This window comes from Ceratotherium simum, chromosome 34 (assembly GCF_057802395.1).
Source record: "Ceratotherium simum simum isolate JZ-2026a chromosome 34, ASM5780239v1, whole genome shotgun sequence".
Classification (NCBI taxonomy): Eukaryota; Metazoa; Chordata; class Mammalia; order Perissodactyla; family Rhinocerotidae; genus Ceratotherium; species Ceratotherium simum.
In genome coordinates this window covers 1,312,043-1,334,626 of record NC_141933.1, presented here as the reverse complement: position 1 = coordinate 1,334,626, position 22,584 = coordinate 1,312,043, and the positions used below count along the sequence as shown (strand labels likewise).

At 55.6% G+C, this 22,584-nt stretch overlaps 2 protein-coding genes across 10 annotated transcripts in view; one reads left to right on the top strand and one right to left on the bottom strand.

Moving 5' to 3' along the window:
* The window catches only part of DEAF1 (DEAF1 transcription factor), a 35,729-nt gene extending 20,346 nt beyond the window's left edge, over nt 1-15,383 (bottom strand). For 2 of the 3 annotated variants that reach the window (XM_004441048.3, XM_087422435.1), the window contains exons 1-6: nt 14,658-15,383; nt 11,739-11,836; nt 9,437-9,566; nt 8,521-8,667; nt 7,755-7,894; nt 7,070-7,135 (exon numbers count right to left, since the gene is read on the bottom strand). In XM_004441048.3, the coding sequence (XP_004441105.1) occupies nt 7,070-7,135; nt 7,755-7,894; nt 8,521-8,667; nt 9,437-9,566; nt 11,739-11,836; nt 14,658-14,946 (870 nt within the window). In that variant the 5' untranslated portion in view covers nt 14,947-15,383. Of the gene's footprint in view, nt 1-7,069; nt 7,136-7,754; nt 7,895-8,520; nt 8,668-9,436; nt 9,567-10,015; nt 10,131-11,738; nt 11,837-14,657 lie in introns of all 3 variants that reach the window. The other variant, XM_087422436.1, reaches the window with a different exon arrangement.
* A 168-nt stretch (nt 15,384-15,551) lies between these two features.
* Nucleotides 15,552-22,411, top strand: TMEM80 (transmembrane protein 80). Of its 7 annotated transcripts, none has more exons than XM_087422441.1 (6): nt 15,618-15,718; nt 17,703-18,073; nt 18,400-18,510; nt 19,201-19,273; nt 19,361-19,453; nt 20,976-22,411. In XM_087422441.1, exons 2-6 carry the CDS (start codon nt 17,999-18,001, stop codon nt 21,179-21,181), a joined length of 558 nt encoding a protein of 185 aa, XP_087278567.1. In that variant the 5' UTR covers nt 15,618-15,718; nt 17,703-17,998; the 3' UTR covers nt 21,182-22,411. The 7 variants fall into 7 exon arrangements, with proteins under 7 accessions (XP_087278563.1, XP_087278569.1, XP_087278567.1 ...); XM_087422440.1 differs by having other exon boundaries at nt 15,703-15,718; nt 17,675-18,073; XM_087422437.1 differs by lacking the exon at nt 17,703-18,073 and having other exon boundaries at nt 15,552-15,718; nt 18,400-18,419; nt 19,180-19,273.
* The last annotated feature ends 173 nt before the right edge of the window (nt 22,412-22,584 follow it).

The window sequence follows — 22,584 nt, the reverse complement described above, 5'->3', positions numbered from 1 at the left end:
ATAAGGAATTTTTAGGAATTCCTAGAAGACAGAAAACAAATGGGGACCAAGTGAAGGAGGAAGGAGAGGAGACCACAGCCCAAAACAAGAGAACATTCCAGCAGACGCTCCATCCAGACACACAGGAAAGGAAGACGGAGTGCACTAATGAACTAAAGAGGGAAACCTCAATGGACCAGGGACCACGGAAAACCGAAAGTAACACAAGATGTCCCCTCGAAGGCCCCAGGGCAGCGGTTCACCAGGCCCTCAAGGATGGGACAACCTGCCGCCTGTCGCCCAGCTCGGGAAGGACCGCGCCCCATTCCTGTCGTCCAGCTCAGGGAAGGACCAGGCCCCAACTCGGTGCTGAGCCCCAGGGAGCCCGAGGCCATGCAGGCTCGCTGGCCCTCTCCGCTGCCAGTTAAATCTGCTGTGGAGCCCTCTTGTGAATTTTTCCTGCAGTTACTTTACTTTCAATTCTAGAATTTCCACTGGGTTCTTTTTTATAATTTCTGTCTCTTTATTGATATTCTCCACCTGATGAGACTTTGTCACCATAACCTCTGCCCTGGACTGAACTGTGTTCCCCCAGTGTCCACATGTGGGGCCTGACCCCAGCGTGGCTGTGCTCGGAATGAGGCGGTACCAAAGGTTAACTGAGTCCATGAGGGAGGGGCCCTGAGCGAAGGGACTAGTGTCCTTGTGGGAGGGGACACCAGAGCCTCTCTCCCTCTGCCACGTGAGCAGAGAAGGCAGCTGCCTGCAGGCCAGAAGGGGCCCCGCCAGGACCCCAGTCAGCCCCTGGACCATGGACCCCAGCCTCCAGAATGCTGGGAAGATGCTGACGGAGCCGAGCAGACCGACATCTTCCGGGAACTCCCTCCAGCTTTCGGAAGAGAAAGACTGCCCGGGAGCCTTTGTCTGTCCAAGCCCACACCTGGGCCTCTCACGGGCCATGTCTGCTGCCTGCCGCCTGTCTTCTGTATGGTTCACACCTTCCTGCTTCTTTGCATGTCTCGTACTTTATGTTGAAAACTGGACGTTTTGGGAATCTGCTGTAGCAGCTGTGGAGGCTGACCCCTCTTCTCCAAGGCTCCCTGCCGCTGCCTGTCTGCTGGTGACCTGGCTGCACCCCCCGAGAGGTCTCTCCCCCACAGCGTGCAGCCCTGGGCACACACTCGGTCACCTCTGGCTGCGGGGCTTCTAGCTCCATCAAGGTGTCGGCGTCGGCTGGTGTCACACCCAGCTGACCGCTCCCGTTTCAACAGTGTGCGGCATAAACGGCTCCACCACCGGATCCAGTCGCAGTAGGGCTCCTTGATGGGGTGGCTCCAAGGGAGACCACTGGGGTCTGTCCACCCACGAGGCCTCTTCAGAGCTGTCGCTCTCCCTGCATCTCTGGCTTAGCTTGTTGCTCTCGTGGCTGCTGGCCTCCTCTCACACTCACCTCCACCGTGCACCGCCGCCTCCTCTCACACTCACCTCCACCGTGCACCGCCGCCTCCTCTCACGCTCACCTCCACCGTGCACCGCCGCCTCCTCTCACGCTCACCTCCACCGTGCACCGGCGCCTCCTCTCACGCTCACCTCCACCGTGCACCGGCGCCTCCTCTCACGCTCACCTCCACCGTGCACCGGCGCCTCCTCTCACGCTCACCTCCACCGTGCACCGGCGCCTCCTCTCACGCTCACCTCCACCGTGCACCGGCGCCTCCTCGCACTCACCTCCACCGTGCACCGGCGCCTCCTCTCGCACTCACCTCCACCGTGCACCGGCGCCTCCTCTCGCACTCACCTCCACCGTGCACCGGCGCCTCCTCTCGCACTCACCTCCACCGTGCACCGGCGCCTCCTCTCGCACTCACCTCCACCGTGCACCGGCGCCTCCTCTCGCACTCACCTCCACCGTGCACCGCCGCCTCCTCTCGCACTCACCTCCACCGTGCACCGGCGCCTCCTCTCGCACTCACCTCCACCGTGCACCGCCGCCTCCTCTCGCACTCACCTCCACCGTGCACCGCCGCCTCCTCTCGCACTCACCTCCACCGTGCACCGCCGCCTCCTCACACTCACCTCCACCGTGCACCGCCGCCTCCTCTCACACTCACCTCCACCGTGCACTGCCGGCCTCCTCTCACACTCACCTCCACCGTGCACTGCCGGCCTCCTCTCACACTCACCACTGAAACCTCCACTGTTCTTGAGAGCACCTTAGGCTTGAATGTCCCCACACTCTGTTCTAAATCAAGCCAGTTCCTCTGGGGAGAGCTCTGGAGCTCTCTGTTCTCAGGGCCAGCCTCTCCCTCAGGGCACATCTCTGAGCCCTGCTCCGGAGCTGGAGCAGGAACAGTGCTCACGTCCATCAGAGGGACAGCAGCTGTACTAGTTTTCTCACCTTGCCTCTCTCGGTGTGGCCTCCACCACTGAGCCAGCCGGGATGAGGACAAGTGAGGCCTCGGTATTCTCGCCCTGCTATGCCCGGGGAGAGCCTCTGCCTAGAATTTGGTTCCTGCCACTCGAGGCCGGGGAGAATGAGAAATGCTAGTGGCCTGCCCCTCCCAGTGCAATCCTGCCTCCCTTGACTGGGAGCTACGGGGAGAAGGACCCTGTTTTCTTGGCCACGCCCACCTGGAGTGGAGCCTCTCCCGCTGAGCAGGAGGGAGCAGAGGAGGCAGGTCCCGGCTCAAAGGCCAGGCTCCCACCGTTCTCGCAGAGCCTTCGGAGACCTTCCAGCATGAACGTTCCGCTATTTGTCGTAAGCCCCTAGGACAACTTCCAGAGACCTAAAGTGGTTGTTTTTTAATAATATTCCCAGTTACAGTTATTTCTCTGGAGTGGGCCATGGAGCTCTTCACACCACCATTCCCAAAGTGGAAGCCAACAGTTTCAAACGTGAAGTCTGCTGACTGAGTTTCATTTTATGATGGTGCCTTTGGTTTCACGTCTAAGAAACCCTCAGTCTAGTCCTAGGTCACCAAGATCTTCCCCTGTGTTTCTTCTAAAAGTTTTAGTGTTATGTTTTACATTTGGATCTCTGATCCACCTTGAAGTCGCTTGCGCATCAAGTGTGAGGTTTAGGTCCAGGTTCACTTCTGTGCCTAGGAATGTTCAGTTGAGCCAGCACCACGTGTGGCAGAGACGACCTCGAGTCTCCTTGTGCACGCTCCGGTCTGTGCCCTGGGCCTGCGGGCCTCTCTCTTCACCGGTACCACACCGTCCGGATCGCAGCACCGCAACAGCAGGTCTTAAGTCATGTGCTGTGGTTCCTCCAATTCCAGTCTGCTTTCTCAAAACTGTCTCCGCTACCCCATTTCCTTTGCCTTTCCATGTAGATTTTAGAATCAGCTTGTTTATATCTACAAAGAATCCTGCTGGGATTTTGACAGGAATTGTGTTAGACCCACAGATCCACGTGGGGAGAAATGGCCCCTTTGCTATGTCGAGTCTTCCCGTCGTGGATAGAGGATTTCTCTTCAGGTATCCAGGTCTTCCCTCTGCATCGGCAGTTTCCAGTTTTCAGTATACAAATTCTGCACGTTTTGTTAGATCTACACCAAAGCATTTCAGCATCTGGAGTGACTGGAACAAGTTCTGTTGCCCACGTATCCTCAACTTCCAGGGGAACGAACTCCCTCCTGCTGCTCTTTTATGCCGGGAAGATCTCTGGGAACCCCACCTATTAGTTTTCCCAAATGAACTTTAAAATTACTTGATTTTCACAAACTATCCTATTGATTATTCTACTAGAATCACATTTAATCTATAAACAAACTAGACAATTTTAGAGTATTTAGTGTTTCCACTCAAGTACATGATTTCACTCCAATTAAATTTTCTTTCAAATCTTCTAATAATTAACCAGATGAATAATAAAATCGCATTAAGCAGCTTTTGAGCTAATTTTAAAACATTTTAGGGGGCCAGCCAGGGGCGTAGCAGTTAAGTGCGTGCACTCTGCTTCAGCAGCCCGGAGTTCGCCGGTTCGGATCCCGGGCACACACTGACGCACCGCTTGTCCAGCCATGCTGTCACAGCATGCCATATAAAGTAGAGGAAGATGGGCACAGATGTTAGCCCAAGGCCAATCTTCCTCAGCAAAAAGAGGAGGATTGACAATAGATGTTAGCTCAGGGCCGATCTTCCGCACACACACCACAAAAAATAAATAAATAAATAAACATTTTAAAATAATATTCAACACTAAGGAAGCTGAAACAAAACTGGTATGTTCATACGTTACAAATTAGTATCACACTTCTGAAAGCTATAGAGCCATATATATTAAAATCAATGAAAACATTTGTTCTTTTTTTTTTTAAATTTTTTGTTTATTGCAGTAACATTGGTTTATGACATTGTAAAAATTTCAGGTGTACATCATTGTACTTCTATTTCTGCATAGATTACATCATGTTCACCACCCAAATACTAATTACAACCCATCACCACACACGTGTACCGAATTATCCCTTTCACCCTCCTCCCTCCCCCCTTCCCCTCTGGTAACCACCAATCCAATCTCTGTCCCTATGTGTTTGTTTATTGTTGTTATTATCTACTACTTAATGAAAGAAATCATACGCTATTTGACCTTCTCCCTCTGACTTATTTCACTCTGCATAATACCCTCAATGTCCATCCATGTTGTCACAAATGGCTGGATTTCATCGTTTCTTATGGCTGAGTAGTATTCCATTGTGTATATATACCACATCTTCTTTATCCATTCGTCCCTTGATGGGCACTTAGGTTGCTTCCAAGTCTTGGCTATTGTGAATAACGCTGCAATGAACACAAGGGTGCATGTATCTTTATGCATTGGTGTTTTCAAGTTCTTTGGATAAATACCCAGCAGTGGAATAGCTGGATCGTATGGTAGTTCTATCCTTGATTTTTTGAGGAATCTCCATACTGTTTTCCATAGTGGCTGCACCAGTTTGCACTCCCACCAGCAGTGTATGAGAGTTCCCTTCTCTCCACATCCTCTCCAACACACTTTGTTTCCTGTCTTGTTAATTATAGCCATTCTGACGGGCGTGAGGTGATATCTCCTTGTAGTTTTGATTTGCATTTCCCCGATAGTTAGTGATTTTGAACATCTTTGCATGTGTCTGTTGGCCATCTGTATATCTTCTTTGGAGAAATGTCTGTTCAGGTCTTTTGCCCATTTTTTAACTGGGTTGGTAGTTTTTTGTTGTTGAGATGCATGAGTTCTTTATATTTTGGAGATTAAGCCCTTATCAGATGTATGGTTTGCAAATATCTTCTCCCAATTGTTAGGTTGTCTTTTCGTTTTGTTGATGGTTTCCTTTGCTGTGCAGAAGCTTTTTAGTTTGATGTAGTCCCATTTGTTTATTTTTTCTATTGTTTCTCTTGCCCGGTCAGACGTGGTGTTTGAAAAGATGTTGCTAAGACCGATGTCGAAGAGCGTACTGCCTATGTTTTCTTCTAGAAGTTTCACAGTTTCAGGTCTTACATTCAAGTCTTTAATCCATTTGGAGTTAATTTTTGTGTATGGTGTAAGGTAAGGGTCTACTTTCATTTTTTTGCATGTGGCTGTCCAGTTTTCCCAACACCATTTGTTGAAGAGACTTTCTTTTCCCCATTGTATGTTCTTGGCTCCTTTGTCAAAGATTAGCTGTCCATAGATGTGTGGGTTTATTTCTGGGCTTTCGATTCTATTCCATTGATCTGTGTGTCTGTTTTTGTGCCAGTACCATGCTGTTTTGGTTACTATAGCTTTGTAGTATATTTTGAAATCAGGGAGTGTGATATCTCCAGCTTTGTTCTTTTTTCTCAGGATTCCTTTAGCTATTCGGGGTCTTTTGTTGTTCCATATAAATTTTAGGATTCTTTGTTCTATTTCTGTGAAAAATATTGTTGGAACTTTGATAGGGATTGCATTGAATCTATAGATGGCTTTAGGAAGTATGGACATCTTAACTATGTTAATTCTTCCAATCCAAGAGCACGGAATATCTTTCTATTTCTTTGTGTCTTCTTCAATTTCTTTCAGAAATGTTTTATAGTTTTCGGTGTACAGATCTTTCACCTCTTTGGTTAAGTTTATTCCTAGGTATTTTATTCTTTTTGTTGCAATTGTAAATGGGATGGTATTCTTAATTTCTCTTTCTGCTACTTCGTTGTTAGTGTACAGAAATGCAACTGATTTTTGTATGTTGATTTTGTATCCTGCAACTTTACCATATTCGTTTATTACTTCTAAAAGTTTTCTGGTGGATTCTTTAGGGTTTTCTATATATAAAATCATGTCATCTGCAAATAGTGACAGTTTCACTTCTTCCCTTCCAATTTGGATCACTTTTATTTCTTTCTCTTGCCTGATTGCTCTGGCTAGGACTTCCAGTACTATGTTAAATAGGAGTGGTGACAGTGGGCATCCTTGTCTGGTTCCTTGTCTTAGAGGGATGGCTTTCAGTTTTTCACCATTGAGGATGATATTAGCTGTGGGTTTCTCATATATGGTCTTTATTATGTTGAGATACTTTCCTTCTATACCCATTTTATTCAGAGTTTTTATCATAAATGGATGCTGTATCATGAAAACAGTTAAGAATTAGGATAAGGAACTATTCCAAGACATTAGAAGCTCTATACAGGTATAAGTTCAGTGCAGTATTTTCATGACATAATGTTAAAAAATGCAGAATATAAAATGGCAAATATACATTTGTTGTAGCCATAAAAAAAAAAAAAAAACTGTGTGTGTCTGGTATTGGGGTTAAGACAGTGATATCATGGGAGCTTTCCGTCATTTCAGAAAGTCTCCTTTAACGTTCTGTGAGCAACTACTCAGGCCGACCAGGTGCCCCCGTGCAGGCGTCAGTATCAGAGTAATGTCTAAAAACAATTTGAGGGAGACACTGACAAGAACCCCTAGATGATCCAAAGGGTTGCCAGGGACACAGGGGACAAACAAGACCTAGAGAGGAGCGGGGATGATGCCTCTCCGCGGGGCAGAGGACAGAGGGGAGAGCGCCAGGGAGCAGAGGAGCCCCGGGCTTGCTCACGCCGTCCGCTCACCGTGCACTCTTAACTCTGCACCGGGTTGACCTTCCCGACTTACCAGGGTCATGTCATCGCAGCATGCGGCGCAGGTGCAGGAGGCGGCGTGAGGGTTTAGGATCCCGTCCTGAAATTTAAGAAGCACCGTGATGCCTAAGACAGTCGGCCGGTACCCGTGACTCAGCCACGCTGGAAGACTGCAGTTAGCTCTTCCGCTTCTCTACCGTGCGTAGGTTAAACACTGTGATCTCCACCCTCTCCTCTGCCCACACTTCTCCCTTCTCCAGTGCTGTTACTGTGGCCGGATCTACTCCTCCTTCTAAGGAGTGAGCAGGTTCTACGCGCATTATTTCTTTATCCACACCCAAGGAGCTAAACTAGAAACATGAACAGGCAGCCCTCTCCTCTTATGAGGAAACTGATGTGGAGAGAAGTTAGGTGTCTTTTAAAAAGCCACATGTGTGCAAAGAGAAGCTGCCATGTTGCCTCATCCACTCCTCACAACTGTGTGGAGCAGACATCACCATCCTCCCATTTGAAACATCAGGAAACTGAGAGACAGAGATGTTAAGTAACTTGCCCAAGGTCACACTGCTAGTGAGGGAGGGTTCAAACCCAGTCTGACTCCAGCCTGGGCGTCTCGCCTCTGGGCTGGCAGCCTGGGAATACCCCACAGCCTGAGCCTTGGGAGACGCCCCGAGGCCCCGGAAGCTTCGTGCTGAGGCCGGGGCGAGCGTGTCCCATACCTGAATGAGGCACTGCAGTGGCCGGCCCGCGTAGCGGATGCTCCTCTTCCAGTCTTTGCTGCTGGCTCTCCCCGCCACGGCTTCAAACTCGGTGGGGCTGTACCAGTTCTCGCCCTGCTTGATGCAGCGCCCCCGGCCCCCTGAGACAGCACGCGCCTGTCAGACTGCAGCCACCCTTCCCGCTGCCGGCCCAGCTGGCCGACGCCGGGCCCGGCCATTCTCCTGCCTTCGCCTCTCCTTCCCGCCCCTGCCTGGCTCCTCCTGGGACGCCCCGAAAACACGAGCGCTCCCCTCCCCGGGCCTGAGCTTGCCCACCCCAGAGGCCCACAGGCCACGCAGCCACCTGCACCTCGCACGTGCTCTTGCAGGCTGTGCCTCTGACCGCCTACTCGACCTCTCCAGCCGCTGCCCACGGGCACTGCAGGCCCAACCATGTCCCACACTGAGCCCGTGACAGCTGCCCGCTCCCAGAACCAGCTGCCTACAGGTCACTGAGCTGACCCAGGAACTTAGGGAGCACGTGCCAGCCCTGCCTCTGCCCTTGCTCCTCTCCCTCCCAGGGGTCACCACGTTTTCTCAATGTGCCCCTGAGTCGCCCCCTCCTCTCCATGGCCCTAGCTCCCAGGGCTGTGAGCCATGCACAGCTCCCGTCATCCCAACTAGTTCACCTGTCATGACAGCCCTACTGGGCCCCGGTTTCCCGTGGGGAGCTACCAAGGGCAGCTCCCTGGGATCAAGCAGCGGCCGGGCCGCCTGCCGTCCCCACCTGAGCCGAGCCTGCTCTTGTACAGGGTGCCACTGATGTTGCGGCAGCGCACGGGCAGCTCGCTGTCGTACACTGACGGGTCCCAGTTGTATTTGGTGCCACCCTTTTCTTGGCCAGGAGCCAGAGGAGTCGGAGGAGACTGGGGACCTTGGGCAAAGGAAGCATTTTGAAAGTAAGAGACACCAGATATATCCTAAATAATTAGAAAAGTACAAGAAACTCCCTTGATTCTAACAGCAGACTCTCCAGCTGTTCACGGACCGTCTGACTTAGCAGCACTGCCCCTTCAACTCTGGGAGACTCTGTCTCAGCCTGGAAAATTCCACTCTTGCTGTCACCAAACAGGTGCCTCAAGAAACTCAAGGGTGGGTTTGGAAGCAATTAGCTGTTTTTCCAAGTTGTCTCTTTTCCCTGTGTCTGTCAAGGAGATGTAACCACCAACCACCCTGAAACTGACCGGGCCTCACCACAAGAGCTATGCCCATGACCTTTGCCTTACCTTTAAAGCAAAGATCTCTCCAGGAGGAGCTTAGGCCTCATTATGTGGAAGCATGTTCTCCAGCTGAGCCCGTGCAAGCGCATACCGAATACCGGCCCCTCCCTTTTGAATATTCATTCCCCAACCAAATAAAAGATCCTCTTTCCCTTTGTTTGGGAATGCCATGACTTTGCAAATGGTTCCTCATGACCTCCTATTTGCTGCAAATACACTTTACTTTGTGAGACAACTTCCAGGGGTGTAGAGTCTTATTTAACTCACCAAGAGGAGAGCCCACTTCATTCAGTAACATTTCTACTTAATGATATTTGACATTCCAAATTTACCGCAAAAATAAATAAGTCAAACCCCAGAACAGACTCCATTAACTCTTGGGCGCGTTTTCCTCCAGAAAGCCTGGAGCAGGAAGGGCGGTACCTGGCGTGAGAGGCGCAGCCGGCCCCTTCAGCCCAGCGGTTTCCACGATGCTCCCGTCCGTGTGCACCACAATCAGCGTGGCTTTCTCGGTGTTCAGGCTGTCCCCAATCTGAAGGGCTGTCCTCCCAGACTAGGGGAGAGAACGTCCCATAAGTCATCTCAAGTGACAGCGTGGGCATGTCACCTGGTGCAGAGAGACATGGTCCTACAGTGAGGTTCTTGCTAACCATCACCAACAAAGGGATGCCTACCACACCTCAAGGTCTTTTTAAAGACGTCTCTAAAAGACTTAAACTCAGAAGCGAGAACAGGAAAAGACATGCCAGGTCTGCACAGCCCTGAACAAACGCTCCCCATCCCTTGTCAGAATAAACGTTCCTGGAAACAGGAAATGCCCTCATGTCTACCCGCGCAGCTCCTGTGAGCTGCAAGGCCACAGGTCTCACGGGAGGGTTTCCGAGAGACCATGCCTATGCTCACAGCCAAGGCCCAGGGCAGAACTCCCTTCTGCCGTGTCCCATCCAAGGCTCTTCCCCGATGGCCACCAGAGCCCGGGTCCTCCCAAACCGCACTACTTACAGCCCTCTCCGCACTGGCAGGATGCTGCTGTGACCTCGCCTCCTTCCTCTGGGCCAGACCCGGCCTCGCCCTCCTCCTCAGTAGCCAGACGTCCCTCTCCTGTTCCTGCTGCCCACTATGCGCAGGCCTTGGTCAGTCATCTGCCAAACTCTCAAGGCCTCACTCAGACACCCTGGGGTAGACTAGAAACTGCCAAGCAACCTGTCCAGCCCAACGTTCTGGAATGCTCCATGTTGAGAGGATAAAACCAGCAAAGGCAAAGTTAAAGTTTCTTACATCTGAAAATGCCGTCTTCCAATCAGGGGAAGTGAGTAGAAGTTACCCATGTTGTTGAGGGACCCCCCGACTCCACACACATGCGCACACACATACACGCACACGCACACGCACCCGGGCCTGTGCTCACAGACCTGGAGGGTCAATGCCTCAGTAAGGGCGTCTACACTGCTTGCGTCTGAATCACTGAAGACATGCAGCTCTCTACTGGAAAAGGGGGATGGTTTGTGTTCGTTTAAGAATCACGAAGTATTTTTCTTAGGAAGGCAAGCGGGAAATATAGATATTTGAGACCCCCTCTCCTTGGTGTCCGTTTCCAACAGGATCACACTAGTTCCTGGGTCTGCTGTCCTCAGAGCCCACTGGAAACACCGCACTCAGGAGGCTCAGACCCGGGGTGCACCCTAGCTCCCTGACCCTCTGGCTGCAGCCTAGAAAAGAGGATGAGACAGGATCTGCTGCCGGGAAAGTGTGACCAGCTGGAAGCAGGAAATCGTCCCCTGGCTACTGGCCTGAGTGCGTTGTGACACCGTAATAAATACACCAAGCTTCTTGGATCTGTGCTCTGGGTCTTTCGCTACACTGGGCTAGTCTTTGCTACGGCACTGCGCTATCCTCCACTGTGCGCTATCATGACAGGAGCATGAGGCTTCTGTTGGTTATCATTCCAATGACAATACCTTTGCTCTCAGGGATGTAGGGCCGAGGGGGGTGAACAAGGCTAAGAAAAAACCGTAACCAACAGTCTGGCAAAGGCCTCAGGAAACCCCCTTTCTGAAGACTCTGCCCACCCCTGGCATCTCCCACTTAGACACAAGGCTGTCCCCAAATCACGGAAGGCCTCAGATGTAAAGGTGAAACCAGGGTGATGCAGCATGACCATGAAAGGCTCTGACTCTGGGCACAAAGGCTATGTGAAACGTGCCTGGCTCTTAGCAGCCACCTTAAGAGGACGGGCAGTCACTGTGCAGAACGCATGAGTCGGGCAGGAGACGAGCTGTAAATGCTACCAACAGGATGCTGGGCCAGGCCAAAGACGGTGACCCTTCCAAATGTCGGGAGCTATATGAACGAGGAAAGCAGGCAGGACGGGGCCACTAGTGAGGCTGAGAGAGGCCTGACCCCGGGTGGCTGCCGGAGCTCCCACCCCGGGGGGGATACCACACAGCCCTGTGGCGAGGACGGCACGAGCACTGTCCCTGGCTGCAGGCTCTGGAGGGTCCCTCCCGCTCTCCCACATTCCAGAGGCTGCTTCCACCTCAGCTCTCATTTCTCTACCAAGAGCTCGGCCCTGGGGGCCCCCTGAGAGCAGCAGCCGCACGCCTTCCCGGGGCCCAGGGCACCCGCGCTGCTGACAGAACCCTGACTGTGTCTCTGGGGGACCTGGGGCCACTCTCCTCAGGTCTGGGGAGAAGCCCAGGGGCTGAAGCGCTGCAGAGCGGCTTACCAGAACGTGTCCCGAGAGCGAGGCGGCGTTCGCCACCGACGTGGTGAAGACGTTGTCTGCAGATGCACCCACATTGGCCACCGTCACAGTGGTCACCTCTGCAACACAGGAGTCTGACTCAGCGCGCCATCAGAGCCAGAGGCCCCAACACAGCCTTTCCCAGCCAGGTGTCCCCACTTCCCACCAGAGCTTAATCCACATTTCTAGACCAGAGTCTAAATGATCTGGGTCTTCCAGGAAAAAAGGCAACCTCTCCCTCCCGGGAGACCCTTTTATGCACAGCGAAAAGCCGAGCACAGCAAACCCGCTCCCCACGTGCCCGCTGACCCGGCCACAGGCCCTGCTGAACCACCGCTGGCTTCTCGCTCCCTTTGGGAGAAAACCATGGCCCTCGGAGGCCCCACCAATCCCATACAGACACTGATCGGATCAGACGCAGAGCAGACAGCAACAGCACCACCTACACAGAGTTCCCGCTCTCATTCGCGCCCTCCCATCTGGGTGGAGACCCCTCCTGGCCCCGTTCCCACTGGTCTTCCCTCCCTCCTGGCCTGGCCTCCTCCCACGCCTCCTTCATCTCCAGGCCAATGCCATCAGATGACCTTAGCCTCTTCCTCCTGAAAAGCATGTCCGACCTGCCTGGGCCCCCTGCACCTCCAGGCAGTGTCTACACACAGGTGTTCTGCACACTCCCATGTTCCCCCTCCCACCTCTTAGCCACCTGTCACCCCCAAACAGGCCACACTGCTCCGTCTGTGTCACATCTCCCTTACCCGCTCAGTGCCCACTCCTGATGCAACCACCATTCAGCTCAGGCACCACCTCTGCAGAGCCTTTCCTCAATGCTCCCCAGCCGACAAGTGGGGTCGCCCAGCATTCTAGAATGTTGCATGCCTTGGGCAGTCTCTGGCATGTGGGAGGTGCTCAAAAAATACTAGCTGAAAGAGTCCTGCACATTCCATTAACCAAGCACTCACCAAACTGCACTGAAAATGCCTGTTTCCCAGTCTGTCTCCACTAGCAGACGGCATGCTTATGTACCAGCAAGCCCCACATGCTGAGGAGCCCTCTGTCTGAACACACTCAAGTCTAAAGACCATGCAAGCAGCCGTCTGCCCAGGGGAGGTGGCCTCAGACAATCAACGTGTCCTGCAAAGTTACTCACATCTGGAAACTATGGTCCTCAGGAATTCATGACAAAAAAAGTTTTAGTCCTTTAACACATGCAAAAACACAACTATAAAATTTTGCAAAAAAAAAAAACACGTAACGTCAACACATTTCTCTGATGTCACGGATGGCATCACATTTTTTTTCTGCATTCAGAAAAATATGTGCAGGGGCCGATGGCTTAGCGGTTAAGTGTGCACGCTCCGCCACTGGCGGCCCCAGTTCGGATCCTGGGCGTGCACCGACGCACCGCTTGTCAGCCGTGCTGAGGCCACGTCCCACATACAGCAAGTAGAAGGATGTGCAACTATGACATACAACTATCCACTGGGGCTTTGGGGAGAGAAGGGGAAAAAAAGGAGGAGGATTGGCAATAGATGTTAGCTCAGGGCCAGTCTTCCTCACAAAAAGAGGAGGATTGGCATGGATGTTAGCTCAGGGCTGATCTTCCTCACAAAAAAAAAAAAAAAGAAAGAAAAAGAAAAATATGTGCAAAAAGCAAAAATCTGAAGAAAAACTTCACGGTCCAAAATCCCAATATTAAACCACAGTTTAGCGATAAAAACTGAACCTTCTGAGAACCACAAAGCCTTCTTCCTCTATATTTCGAGGACCCCAAACAAACCACAGGCAGACCAGAGACGCTTGGCAGGGAGGGACTTGGGCTGCTGGCCCCCAGCCAGCACCGATGGGGATGTATAAACCCCTGAGTGACCAGGACCCCACACACCAGAATGGGAGGCTGCTAATTCTGAAAGCTGTGAGACTCCTTAGGGGAAAAGTGCCTTATGGCGCGCCTAGTCCTCGAGGGCCACTCGGGAGCCTCCAGTGGGTCAAGGTACAACACATGGGAAAGTCTACCTCCTCCGGGCCGCTGGTCTGGGGAGGCGCTACCTCTAAAGCGCACTTTGAGGCACTCTCCGAGACTCCATGGGTCACGAAATTTGAGAATAAGAATGTTCTGTGCGGCAAGAAACAACAATGTGGGCCAGCAGCCTCGCCAGCCTTCCCCCGGGAAGGGAGCCTGAGGGGGTCGCAGGAAGGAAGATCTATACAGGAAATGGGGGGCAGACAGGGAGGGCTGTCTGAGGAGCAGGATGTTGACCTCCAGCTTCACTGCCCAGAAGGCTGCCGGCCCTCCCAGGCTGGGTGAGCAGTCTTACTCCCCAGCACTGAGGCCACACCTGAACTGGCCCTTAGGATTCCGGGCAACCAGACACGCCCACCCTCAGGCTCCTCCAGGACAGGATCCATGTCTGACCTCCTGTGTCACCAATACCTGGGACAGACGAAGGAGAAGTCAGGCAGGACAAGAGGCAGGTGCTGAGAAGGTTCTGGAAGGAGCACAGAGTGATGAACGGGGGTGAGGCTGGCACAAGGAAAAGGGGTTCAGGGAGCAGGTGTGTGTACAGGGCAGGGCCAAGCTGGTCACACGGAGCAGGTGTGCAGGGACAACAGGGCACACGAGGTAGGTGTGAGGCAGGTGCTGGGAGAGAATGGGTGGGCTTGTCAGGGCAGGAGCATAGAGAGGACAGGTGTGCAGAGCAGGTGCGTGGGGTAGGCGAGGGCTAGCTGAGAGGTGTGCAGGGCAGGTGCGCATTGGTCCTGCAGGATGCGCGAGGGGCAGGTCTGGACAGGTGAGCGGACTGCGCGCGGTGCAGGTGCGGGCAGGTGCGTGCGGGGTGTGTTCGGGGCAGGAGCGCGGGACAGGTGCGGACAGCTGCGCGGGGACGCGGGCGGCGCACTTGCCTGCGAAGGCGGCGGCCGCGGCGGCCTCGTCGGGGCCAGGCAGGGCCTCAGGGCCCATGTCCATGTGCCCGGGCTCGGCGGCCATCACCGCCACGGCCGTCACCCGCCGCGTCTCGCGCTCCGCCTCCGAGTCCCCGTCCTCTTCCGAGTCCTCGTCTCTGCTGAGCACCGGCTCCTCCGGCTCGCCTCCCGCCGCGGCCGCGGCCGCCGCCGCCACAGCGGCCGCGGCCGCCACCGCCGCTGCTTCGGCCAGGCCCAGCTGCTTGGCGGCCGAGTCCGAGTCCTCCATCCGGACTCCGCCGAGCCTTCCCGAAGGCGCTGGCCGGGGCCGCCCGAAGGCCGGGACCGAGCCCGAAGAGCGCTGCCCGAGGACGGCCGCCCGAGCCGAGCCGAGCCTGCCCGAAGCCGGGCCGAGGCCGCCCGAAACCGCCCGCCGAGCCGAGCCGAGGCCGCCCGAACAGGGGCCGAACCGGCACGAAGCGGCCCAGTCGAGCAGAGCCGACGACCAAGTGACCAGGAACCGAAGAGGGCCGAAGCGGCCCGAAGCGCGGAGCCGAGTCGGTCCGAATTGGTCCGAGGCCGCACGAGGGTTTCCGAGCGGCTCTGCGTTAGCCCTCCTCAGCACCTAGGAGGCCGCGCCGGCTGTCGTCCCCGGCCCACAGGGGCGCCGACTGCGGGGCCGCCTCTCGCCCGCCTCCGACGCAGCGCCGCCCGGCCAGGAGAACCTTGCGCCGCAGGCTCCGCCCGCCCCCGCCGCGAGCGGAAGCCGAGTCGGCCCGAGGCTGAGCCGAGCAGAGCCGAACGCCCCCGAGCCCGGATCCTCCCGAGCCTCGGCTCTCCGCCTCCTCCTGTCCGAAAGTGCCCGAGTGCCGCCGGACGGGCTAATCGGACCTCGGCCGCGGCTCGGCGTCAACTCCCTAAACGCGGCGCGGTCGGGCCCCTTCGGGAGCAGAAGCGAAAATGGCCGAACGGACACGGACGGCGCGGGGCCGAGAGGCTGCCGGGATCGCGGCGGACTCGGCGGGCGGGGCTGGGGGGCAAGATGGCGGCCGCGCGGCGAGGTGAGGGCTGAGGCGGGGGCCGCGGGGGTCCCGAGAACCTGGGGGGCGCCCGCGGTTTTGGGGGCGTCCCGGCGCCGAGTCCGCCCCCGCGCAGCGCCGGCCGGCCCGCGGCTCGGGAGGGGCCCGGGCGGGGATGACCCCGGGAGAGGGGCTCGGTCCGGTCGGGTTCGGTTCTTTGTGGGTGGGACGGCCGACCAGCGGGGGCAGTGGTCGCGGTCTGCCCAGGGTGAAGCTCCGCCCGGGGCTGGGAACCGAGCAGCCCCCTGCCGGGCGCCCGGGCCGTCTGCGTGTCGTTCCCTGCGGCTGTGGCTGGTGCTGCGGGCAGCGCGGGCACAGGTGTCCGTGCGGACGCTCGTGTCCCTTCCCGGGGTCCCCACCCGCAGCGGACAGGTCCCCGGGCTCCCCGGGGCTCCCGCTCCGCGGACTGGAGCGGAGGCCTTCGGGGACCTGTGTGCTGTGCGGCTCTGGGGGGTCCCTGCGGGGGCCCGGGGAAGAGGGGTCGCCGGAGGAGGGCAGGGGCGCCTGTCGCGGCCGCCGCAGCTCCGTGTCCGGGGAGGCGGTGCCGGGCGCCCGGCTGCCCCTGGTCTGAAGTCACAGCCAGTGTGGTCTGGTGCGTTCAGGGACAGACAGTGTGAAGCCCGCCCGGCGCACGAGCCGAGGCACGCCTGAGCTTGGCACGCGCCCTGCTGGGTCGCCGCCCCGTTTACAGGACTGACCGCCCCGTCTGGTGACAGCATCTGTGTGCACAACTTGTGTGATAGAAAGAAAGCATGTGGGCGGGATGGAGGCTGTGTCCCCAGGCCTCGGCATGAGCTGTTTTAGGTTCACGCGGTCAGATCAAGTCCCCTTTCCGTCCCTCCGCTGTCCTGCGCTGGGGTCCCGGGCCGCAGAGGGACGGGGGAGGGAGTAGACCAGAGCAGCAGGTCGGCCTCCGCAGAGGAGCCGGCTCGGTTGTCTGTGTCATTCAGGGCCCTCCAACAGGACGGTTCCAGATGGCCAGACCTTTGTCCCCGGAAGGCCACCGGTAATGAGGGTTGTCTGTATACTTCCACTTGGTGAAAGATGAAGTTTATCCCAGCACAGGATCTCCTCCTCACCTTGTGTGTCACCTCAGGGGGACATTTGTTCTTACTTTCACGTTTAACTTCTGTCTGGGCACACCTGCTCGTAGCCCGTTGTCATCACGGTAAATCATTGACAAAAGATGCCAGGTCCTAAGAGCCACAGCTCTTTGTCACAGTGAGTCCTGTAGGCCTGAGATCGGACAGCCTCTCTGATTATAGCCACCCTTAATGTTCATTATTGAAATCGTGTATTGCTTAAGGTCTCTACACTTGCAGTCTGACAGTAGGCAGCTGGCAAATAGATTCGAAGTGGGTCAGAGGGTGACCTTCCAGAAAAAGATGAGAAAGGAGGAAAACCCCAATTAACATGAAATCCACCCAAATAATAACAGGTATCTAGGCAGCCTAGGTTAGCCAGAGCCTGGAAAAGACGAGATCGGGTTTAAAGAGCACCCTGCCCCTGAGGCGATGCGAGTTCGTAAATGATCAGCACCCCGTTAGCGTAAATGATCAGCACCCCGTTAGCGTAAATGATCAGCACCCCATTAGCGCTTGCTTGGCTTCCTGCTCTCAGCATGTGGCGTCTCTCCTCGAAGCCCAGTTCTGAATCTCTGTCACTAATGTCCTGTGTTGACGCACTTAAGACCCCCACCCAAGTGAGACTCCACAGAGGGCCCAAATCTGCCCAAGGAGGCGTGGGATCGCCCCTTGATGTCCTCACAAAAACTCCCCAAGGCTGGGGGTCTCTCTCCTGCCCCCTCGGGACACAGGAGAAGATTGGGCAGGCAGGTTCACATCGCTGTCCTTGCTGCCTGGCAGTACAGCTCGAGCCTCCTATAGATGGTGTTTGCCAAATTCTAAATTTTTACTGATGTATTTACATATCACAAAGGTGCTACTAGTGTGGCCTCTTCAAACAGGAAATCTGACCCGGGATGCATACGATGCAAGGAAGAGTCCAAGTTACCTTCAAACGCAGAACCTCTGATTCAGGAGACAGTTTCGCCTGCCCTGGGCTCGCTGTTATCTCCATGACAGGATGCTGGAAAAATGTGTGACAGCTCGGGAGCAGAGACTGGCCAAGAGATGCACAGAGATTGGATTGCTGACTTAGGAAATTCTTGTTTTTTGGAGGGATGTTTGGGGCAATGAATAAAATTCCGGAGGAAAGCAAGTGTCTGTTATCAATTACGAAAAAAGACTTGTCATAACCTGAATGAGAAGAGGTTTTCATCTAATTACATACGTGCGGCAAGTATGCAGAAACCACAGAAGATGTGAAAAGCTGCTGGTGGGTTGCCCTCCTGGGCATTTTCCTGCCTGGCTGATGCAGCCTCAGGCTTCACTCCCGCTCCCTATGAGCTCCCTCTGCTCCCAGGACCTGCTGCCTCCCAGCCCTGGGTTCTGAGAAGCGGACTGTCAGATCCTCCTCGGAGGGACAGACGCAGAGGTGATAGAAAAGTACCTACCTGCAGGCCCCAATAAACGTTGGCTTCTTTCTGTAAGTGTGCAATGAAAGGAGGAGGAAGCAGGGCCCGTGAGTGTCGACGTTGACCAGGCCCGGTTAAGCCTCGCGCTGGGACCGTGGGCCTCACTGATGGGTGCTTTCTCTTCCAGGGAGAGCCTCCTCCACGGTGGTATCCTGCTGCGTCCCTGCTGTGTCCCGTGTCCCTCAGACCCAGGCCTCCGCGGGATGGCGCCCGAGCATGGAGTTGCCGGCCCCGTGAAGTCAGCTCTCAGCTCCTGCTTTTTGCTCCCTAAAACCCCGATCTTCTACAAGTTCCGAGTAGTAATTCCACTTTTAAGTGGGAGGGCTGTTCACTAACAGATTTAGAGTTGCTCTGACTTCCTCTGAATGGAGCATGCTGGCTTGTCAGCCTCCCGCTTAATCCTGGGGCCTCGAGGGGGATGGCCCCCTGCCTCCCGCCAGGCCCCCAGGAGCAGGAAAATGAAAACCCCTCAGTTTGAATGCTTAGAGACGTATTTTAGCATAAACTCGAAGTGTACAGAGCTCAGGAAAGTTGGCAGTGGATATTTAACTGCCCCCAAAAAGAAAGAAATATATTTTACTTGAAGAAAACAAAATCTTTGTTTTCTCTCTACTGTGTAACTGGGGCCAGGGTCAGGGTGACACCAACACCACCCGAGACCGTCCTGCCTGCAGTCACCAAGCATGTGCCCAGTCCTCTTGCTCCAGCCCAGGATGTCCCCCGGGACACCAGGAGGAGTGCCGATGGAAGCCCCAGTAGGCGGGGAGCCAGCCGGTGGCCAGGGCTCCGTGGCGGTACCTCCAGGCAGATGCGGAGCAGCCCCCCCCCCCCACCCCGCCCCGGTCAGCCCCCTGGGTGGGCGCCCCAGGCAGCGCTCTGCTGGTGAGAGTCCTTAACCTTGAGCCAGCTCTCGTCGGTCCCTCTTCAGATGCTGCTGTATCTCAGTGGGACGTGGTGCTGCCTGTATTTCCTGGCCACACTCCTGATGATGACGTACAAAAGTAAGTCTGGGAGGAAGAGGCAAAGTGCAGGTGTGGTCGCTGCTGCTGCTGTAACTTGAGTTCTGGTCTGTTGCCCGTTGTCTGCAGGTCAGGTTTTTAGTTATCCTCGTGACTATCTGGTCCTCGACCTGACTCTTCTCCTTCTGATGGGGATTCTGGAAGCAACTCGGTTATACTTTGGTGAGTTGGCTGTGAAAACCGTAAAGTACTTAAGATAACAGAGTTGCTAGCTAAAGGCCATGAGCCTTTAAACAGTCATCATTTTATAATACGGCTCTTAAAGACGCTTTGGATTTAAACCACCTAACCAGTGGCTCTGCAGGCCTCGCCTTACAGTATCATGAAGTATTCATTAGTTTATCCAGAAGCTTTGTCCCAGAGACAAATTATACTGCAGCATCCCTGGGGGAGACACTTCCCCTTTGGAAGCAGATGCTGCACAAGCCACTGGGTAACAAACAGCACTTTGATCAGAACCCAGCTTAGCCATCAACTCTGGAGCCCCAAAATATTCACCTCACCCCCCTTCCCCCTTCCGTTGGCCTCAGCAGTCTGGAGGAGAGGGGTCTGGAAAGTTCTGTCACATCTTGGAGGGGTGCGAGGGCTCCCCCTGTACATTCCTCTAGAAGACTCAAGCAGTACAGAGGCACAGCGTGCACTCTGCCTCCACCCCCGCCCCCCCACCAGAGCTCCCCTCAAAGGGGTCCCGTCTTCCAGCCCTGTCTCTGCCTTCACCTCCGCAGTCGCAGGCAGCCCGTCTGTGTTTTAAATGGGATCATACTGTGCACGCTCTGCTGATACATCTAGGAGACACGCCTGCCTTTGGAATAGCAAGTAGAGCCAACAAGAGCTGGCACTGCCAGGGCCTTTGCACGTGCTGCCTGGCCCCCAACACACCAGCACATTCCACCCAGACATGCCCCCAAGCGACAGTGAGGAAACTGAGGCAGAGAGGGAAGTTAGGCCCCTGCCCATGCCCTTGGCCTCCAACCCTCAGGACTGTGCGGCGTGGACAGAAGCAGGTCTCCTCAGCTGTCCTGTTGAGCGCACTGTGGGCCTGGAGTGTCTGCTGTCACAGACCGGGGCCCGCGTGCGTGGGAGGGTGGTGGACGGTGCTAGAATTGCCGACCTCTGCCCCGTCTGCCCCTCCCCCACCTCCCCGCACACTGCAGGCTCTCGGGCGCCCTGGGCACCTGTGGTCAGCTGGCTGCAGCTGGGGATCAGCATTTCTCGTGACCCATTTGTTTGTAAAATATGCAGTAGTTTGGTGTTTTATAAGTATGCGTGAAATTTCCCAGAACTGGCCTGAGCCCAGAGTGAAGTATTTTTGGAAATTTTAAACAAAATCATTTCAGTCCACTTGTGATTAGGAAAAGGTGTCAATGCAGTTGGGATCGTTTTTAGAAAACCAAACTCCCTCCCACCCACACAACTGAGCCAGAGACGGAGATGAGGAGGGTAGGGCTGTAGTGGCCCTCACCTCCCTGTGGGGATTACGCCCCCCTGTGCCCCCTGCCTCCTCACACTTAGAGTCCTGGGTGGTGGTCACAGCGGGACCCTTCCCTGGAATTCCTCAAGCCCTCGAGGAACGGAACGTGGCTGGGCCCCCGAAGCCTCTCCTCCTCCCGGGCGCGGGCGGTGGGTCCTGAGCAGGCCTCCCACAGCCCCCACGCTCACACGTCACGTCTGTTCTGCTCTCCAGGCACCAAGGGCAACCTGATGGAGGCCGAGGTGCCGCTGGCCGCCAGCCTGGTCCTCACGGCGGGCAGCGCCCTGCTGTCCCTCTACTTCCTGCTCTGGCAGACCCTGGTGCTGTGGGCAGACTTGGTCCTCAGCGCCACGCTCCTGGCCCTCCACAGCCTGGAGGCCGTCCTGCAGGTAGTGGCCATCGCCAGCTTCGTCAGCTAGACGGGCAGTGCCCAGCCCCAGGACAGGCCTGGACAGGAGCCCCCTCCTTGGAGCCCAGCCGTGCCGCAGCCATCCCCTCCCACAGTGCAGGACGGGAAAGGCGTTTTCCTCCTGATTTGCCATCATGTTATAGGGTGGGAGGGTCTGGAGTGGTTTGTGAATCTTCTTGGTGGAGGAGGGGGTCAGGAACCAGTGCGAACCAGGTGCTGGGGCCACATGCTGGGAACAGCGCAGGGAACAGCGCAGGCGGGGTCAGGAACTGTCCTGGGCTGTCTCTGTGGGGAGTTGCAGGGACGTCTGCTCAGTCCCCGTTTTTAGCTGGCAAGGATCTCGCTTCAGTGGCCATCCTGACCTCCGAGGCCAGAGAGGGGACATTGCCACAAACCTCACAGAATCGCCCCATTGCCAGCAGGTAGCCCAGTGGGCTCCACCCTGTCACCTCTCAGGAGAAGCATTTCCTCGTGGTGTCTGTGGCTGTCTCCCTCAGCTGTGTCGGGAGCCCAGCCAGCCTGCTTGGTCACTGACAGCACCAGCCAGGATGGTGCGCACTTGGTTGCGGTGACGGCGCCTTCCTCACACAATTCTTGGCATTCCGTGCTATCCACACGGGTCCTAACTCGTGGTTTTGAAAGCCCAGTGTAGTCGGTGCTGCAGGGCCTGTGCCGGGCGTGGGATCAGCAGTCCCTGCCTTCCCGGGGGTCCCGGAGCTGCAGGGCAGCGTGGGGGCCAGGTACCCTCAGCCGGAGGCAGGCCAAGTTCCTGACGGATGGTGCGCTCTGGCTTCCAAAAGAAAGGAAATAAATGCAGTAGAGCCAGTCAGCTCTGGAGTTTGGGGCCATTGTCTCCTCAGCCACAACTCCTTGCCCCTCGGGGATTCTGAAGGACAGCGGTCTGGAAACCCCAGGCACTGAGGGGAGGGAGCAGAGAAGAACGGCTCCCGCTGCCCCTGCCCCTGCAGGGTTGGTGAGAGCCGCCCCAGTGCTCAGAGTCCCAGCCTCTGTCAAAAGGTTGGTCACGTTCAGTCATATTCGCTCCTAGGGCTGGAGGAGTTCTGTCTCTGACTTGTGCGCTTCACAGCTCTGCTGTCAGTGCTCCTTGAAGACCAAGGCTCATGTTTTCCAGTAACTTTCCTTTGTTTCTATTGCATGTTTTCTCTTGGAATAACTATGTTCAAATATCTAAGTATTTTCTCTTCACCCTAGTTTTTAAATAAATAAATATTTCTACCTCCTTGCTTTTCTCCTAATTAAGGCCACCTACCTCCTCCAGGGTTCTCCCTCCGTACACACGAGCACACGGCCCCGGGCCAGCACAGGTCTGGCCCGGCCTCACCCAGCATCCCCGGGAGAGCGCTTCCCCGCAGCAGCAGGGCCCGTCCTGGGCCTCCATGGGCTGGCACCCTC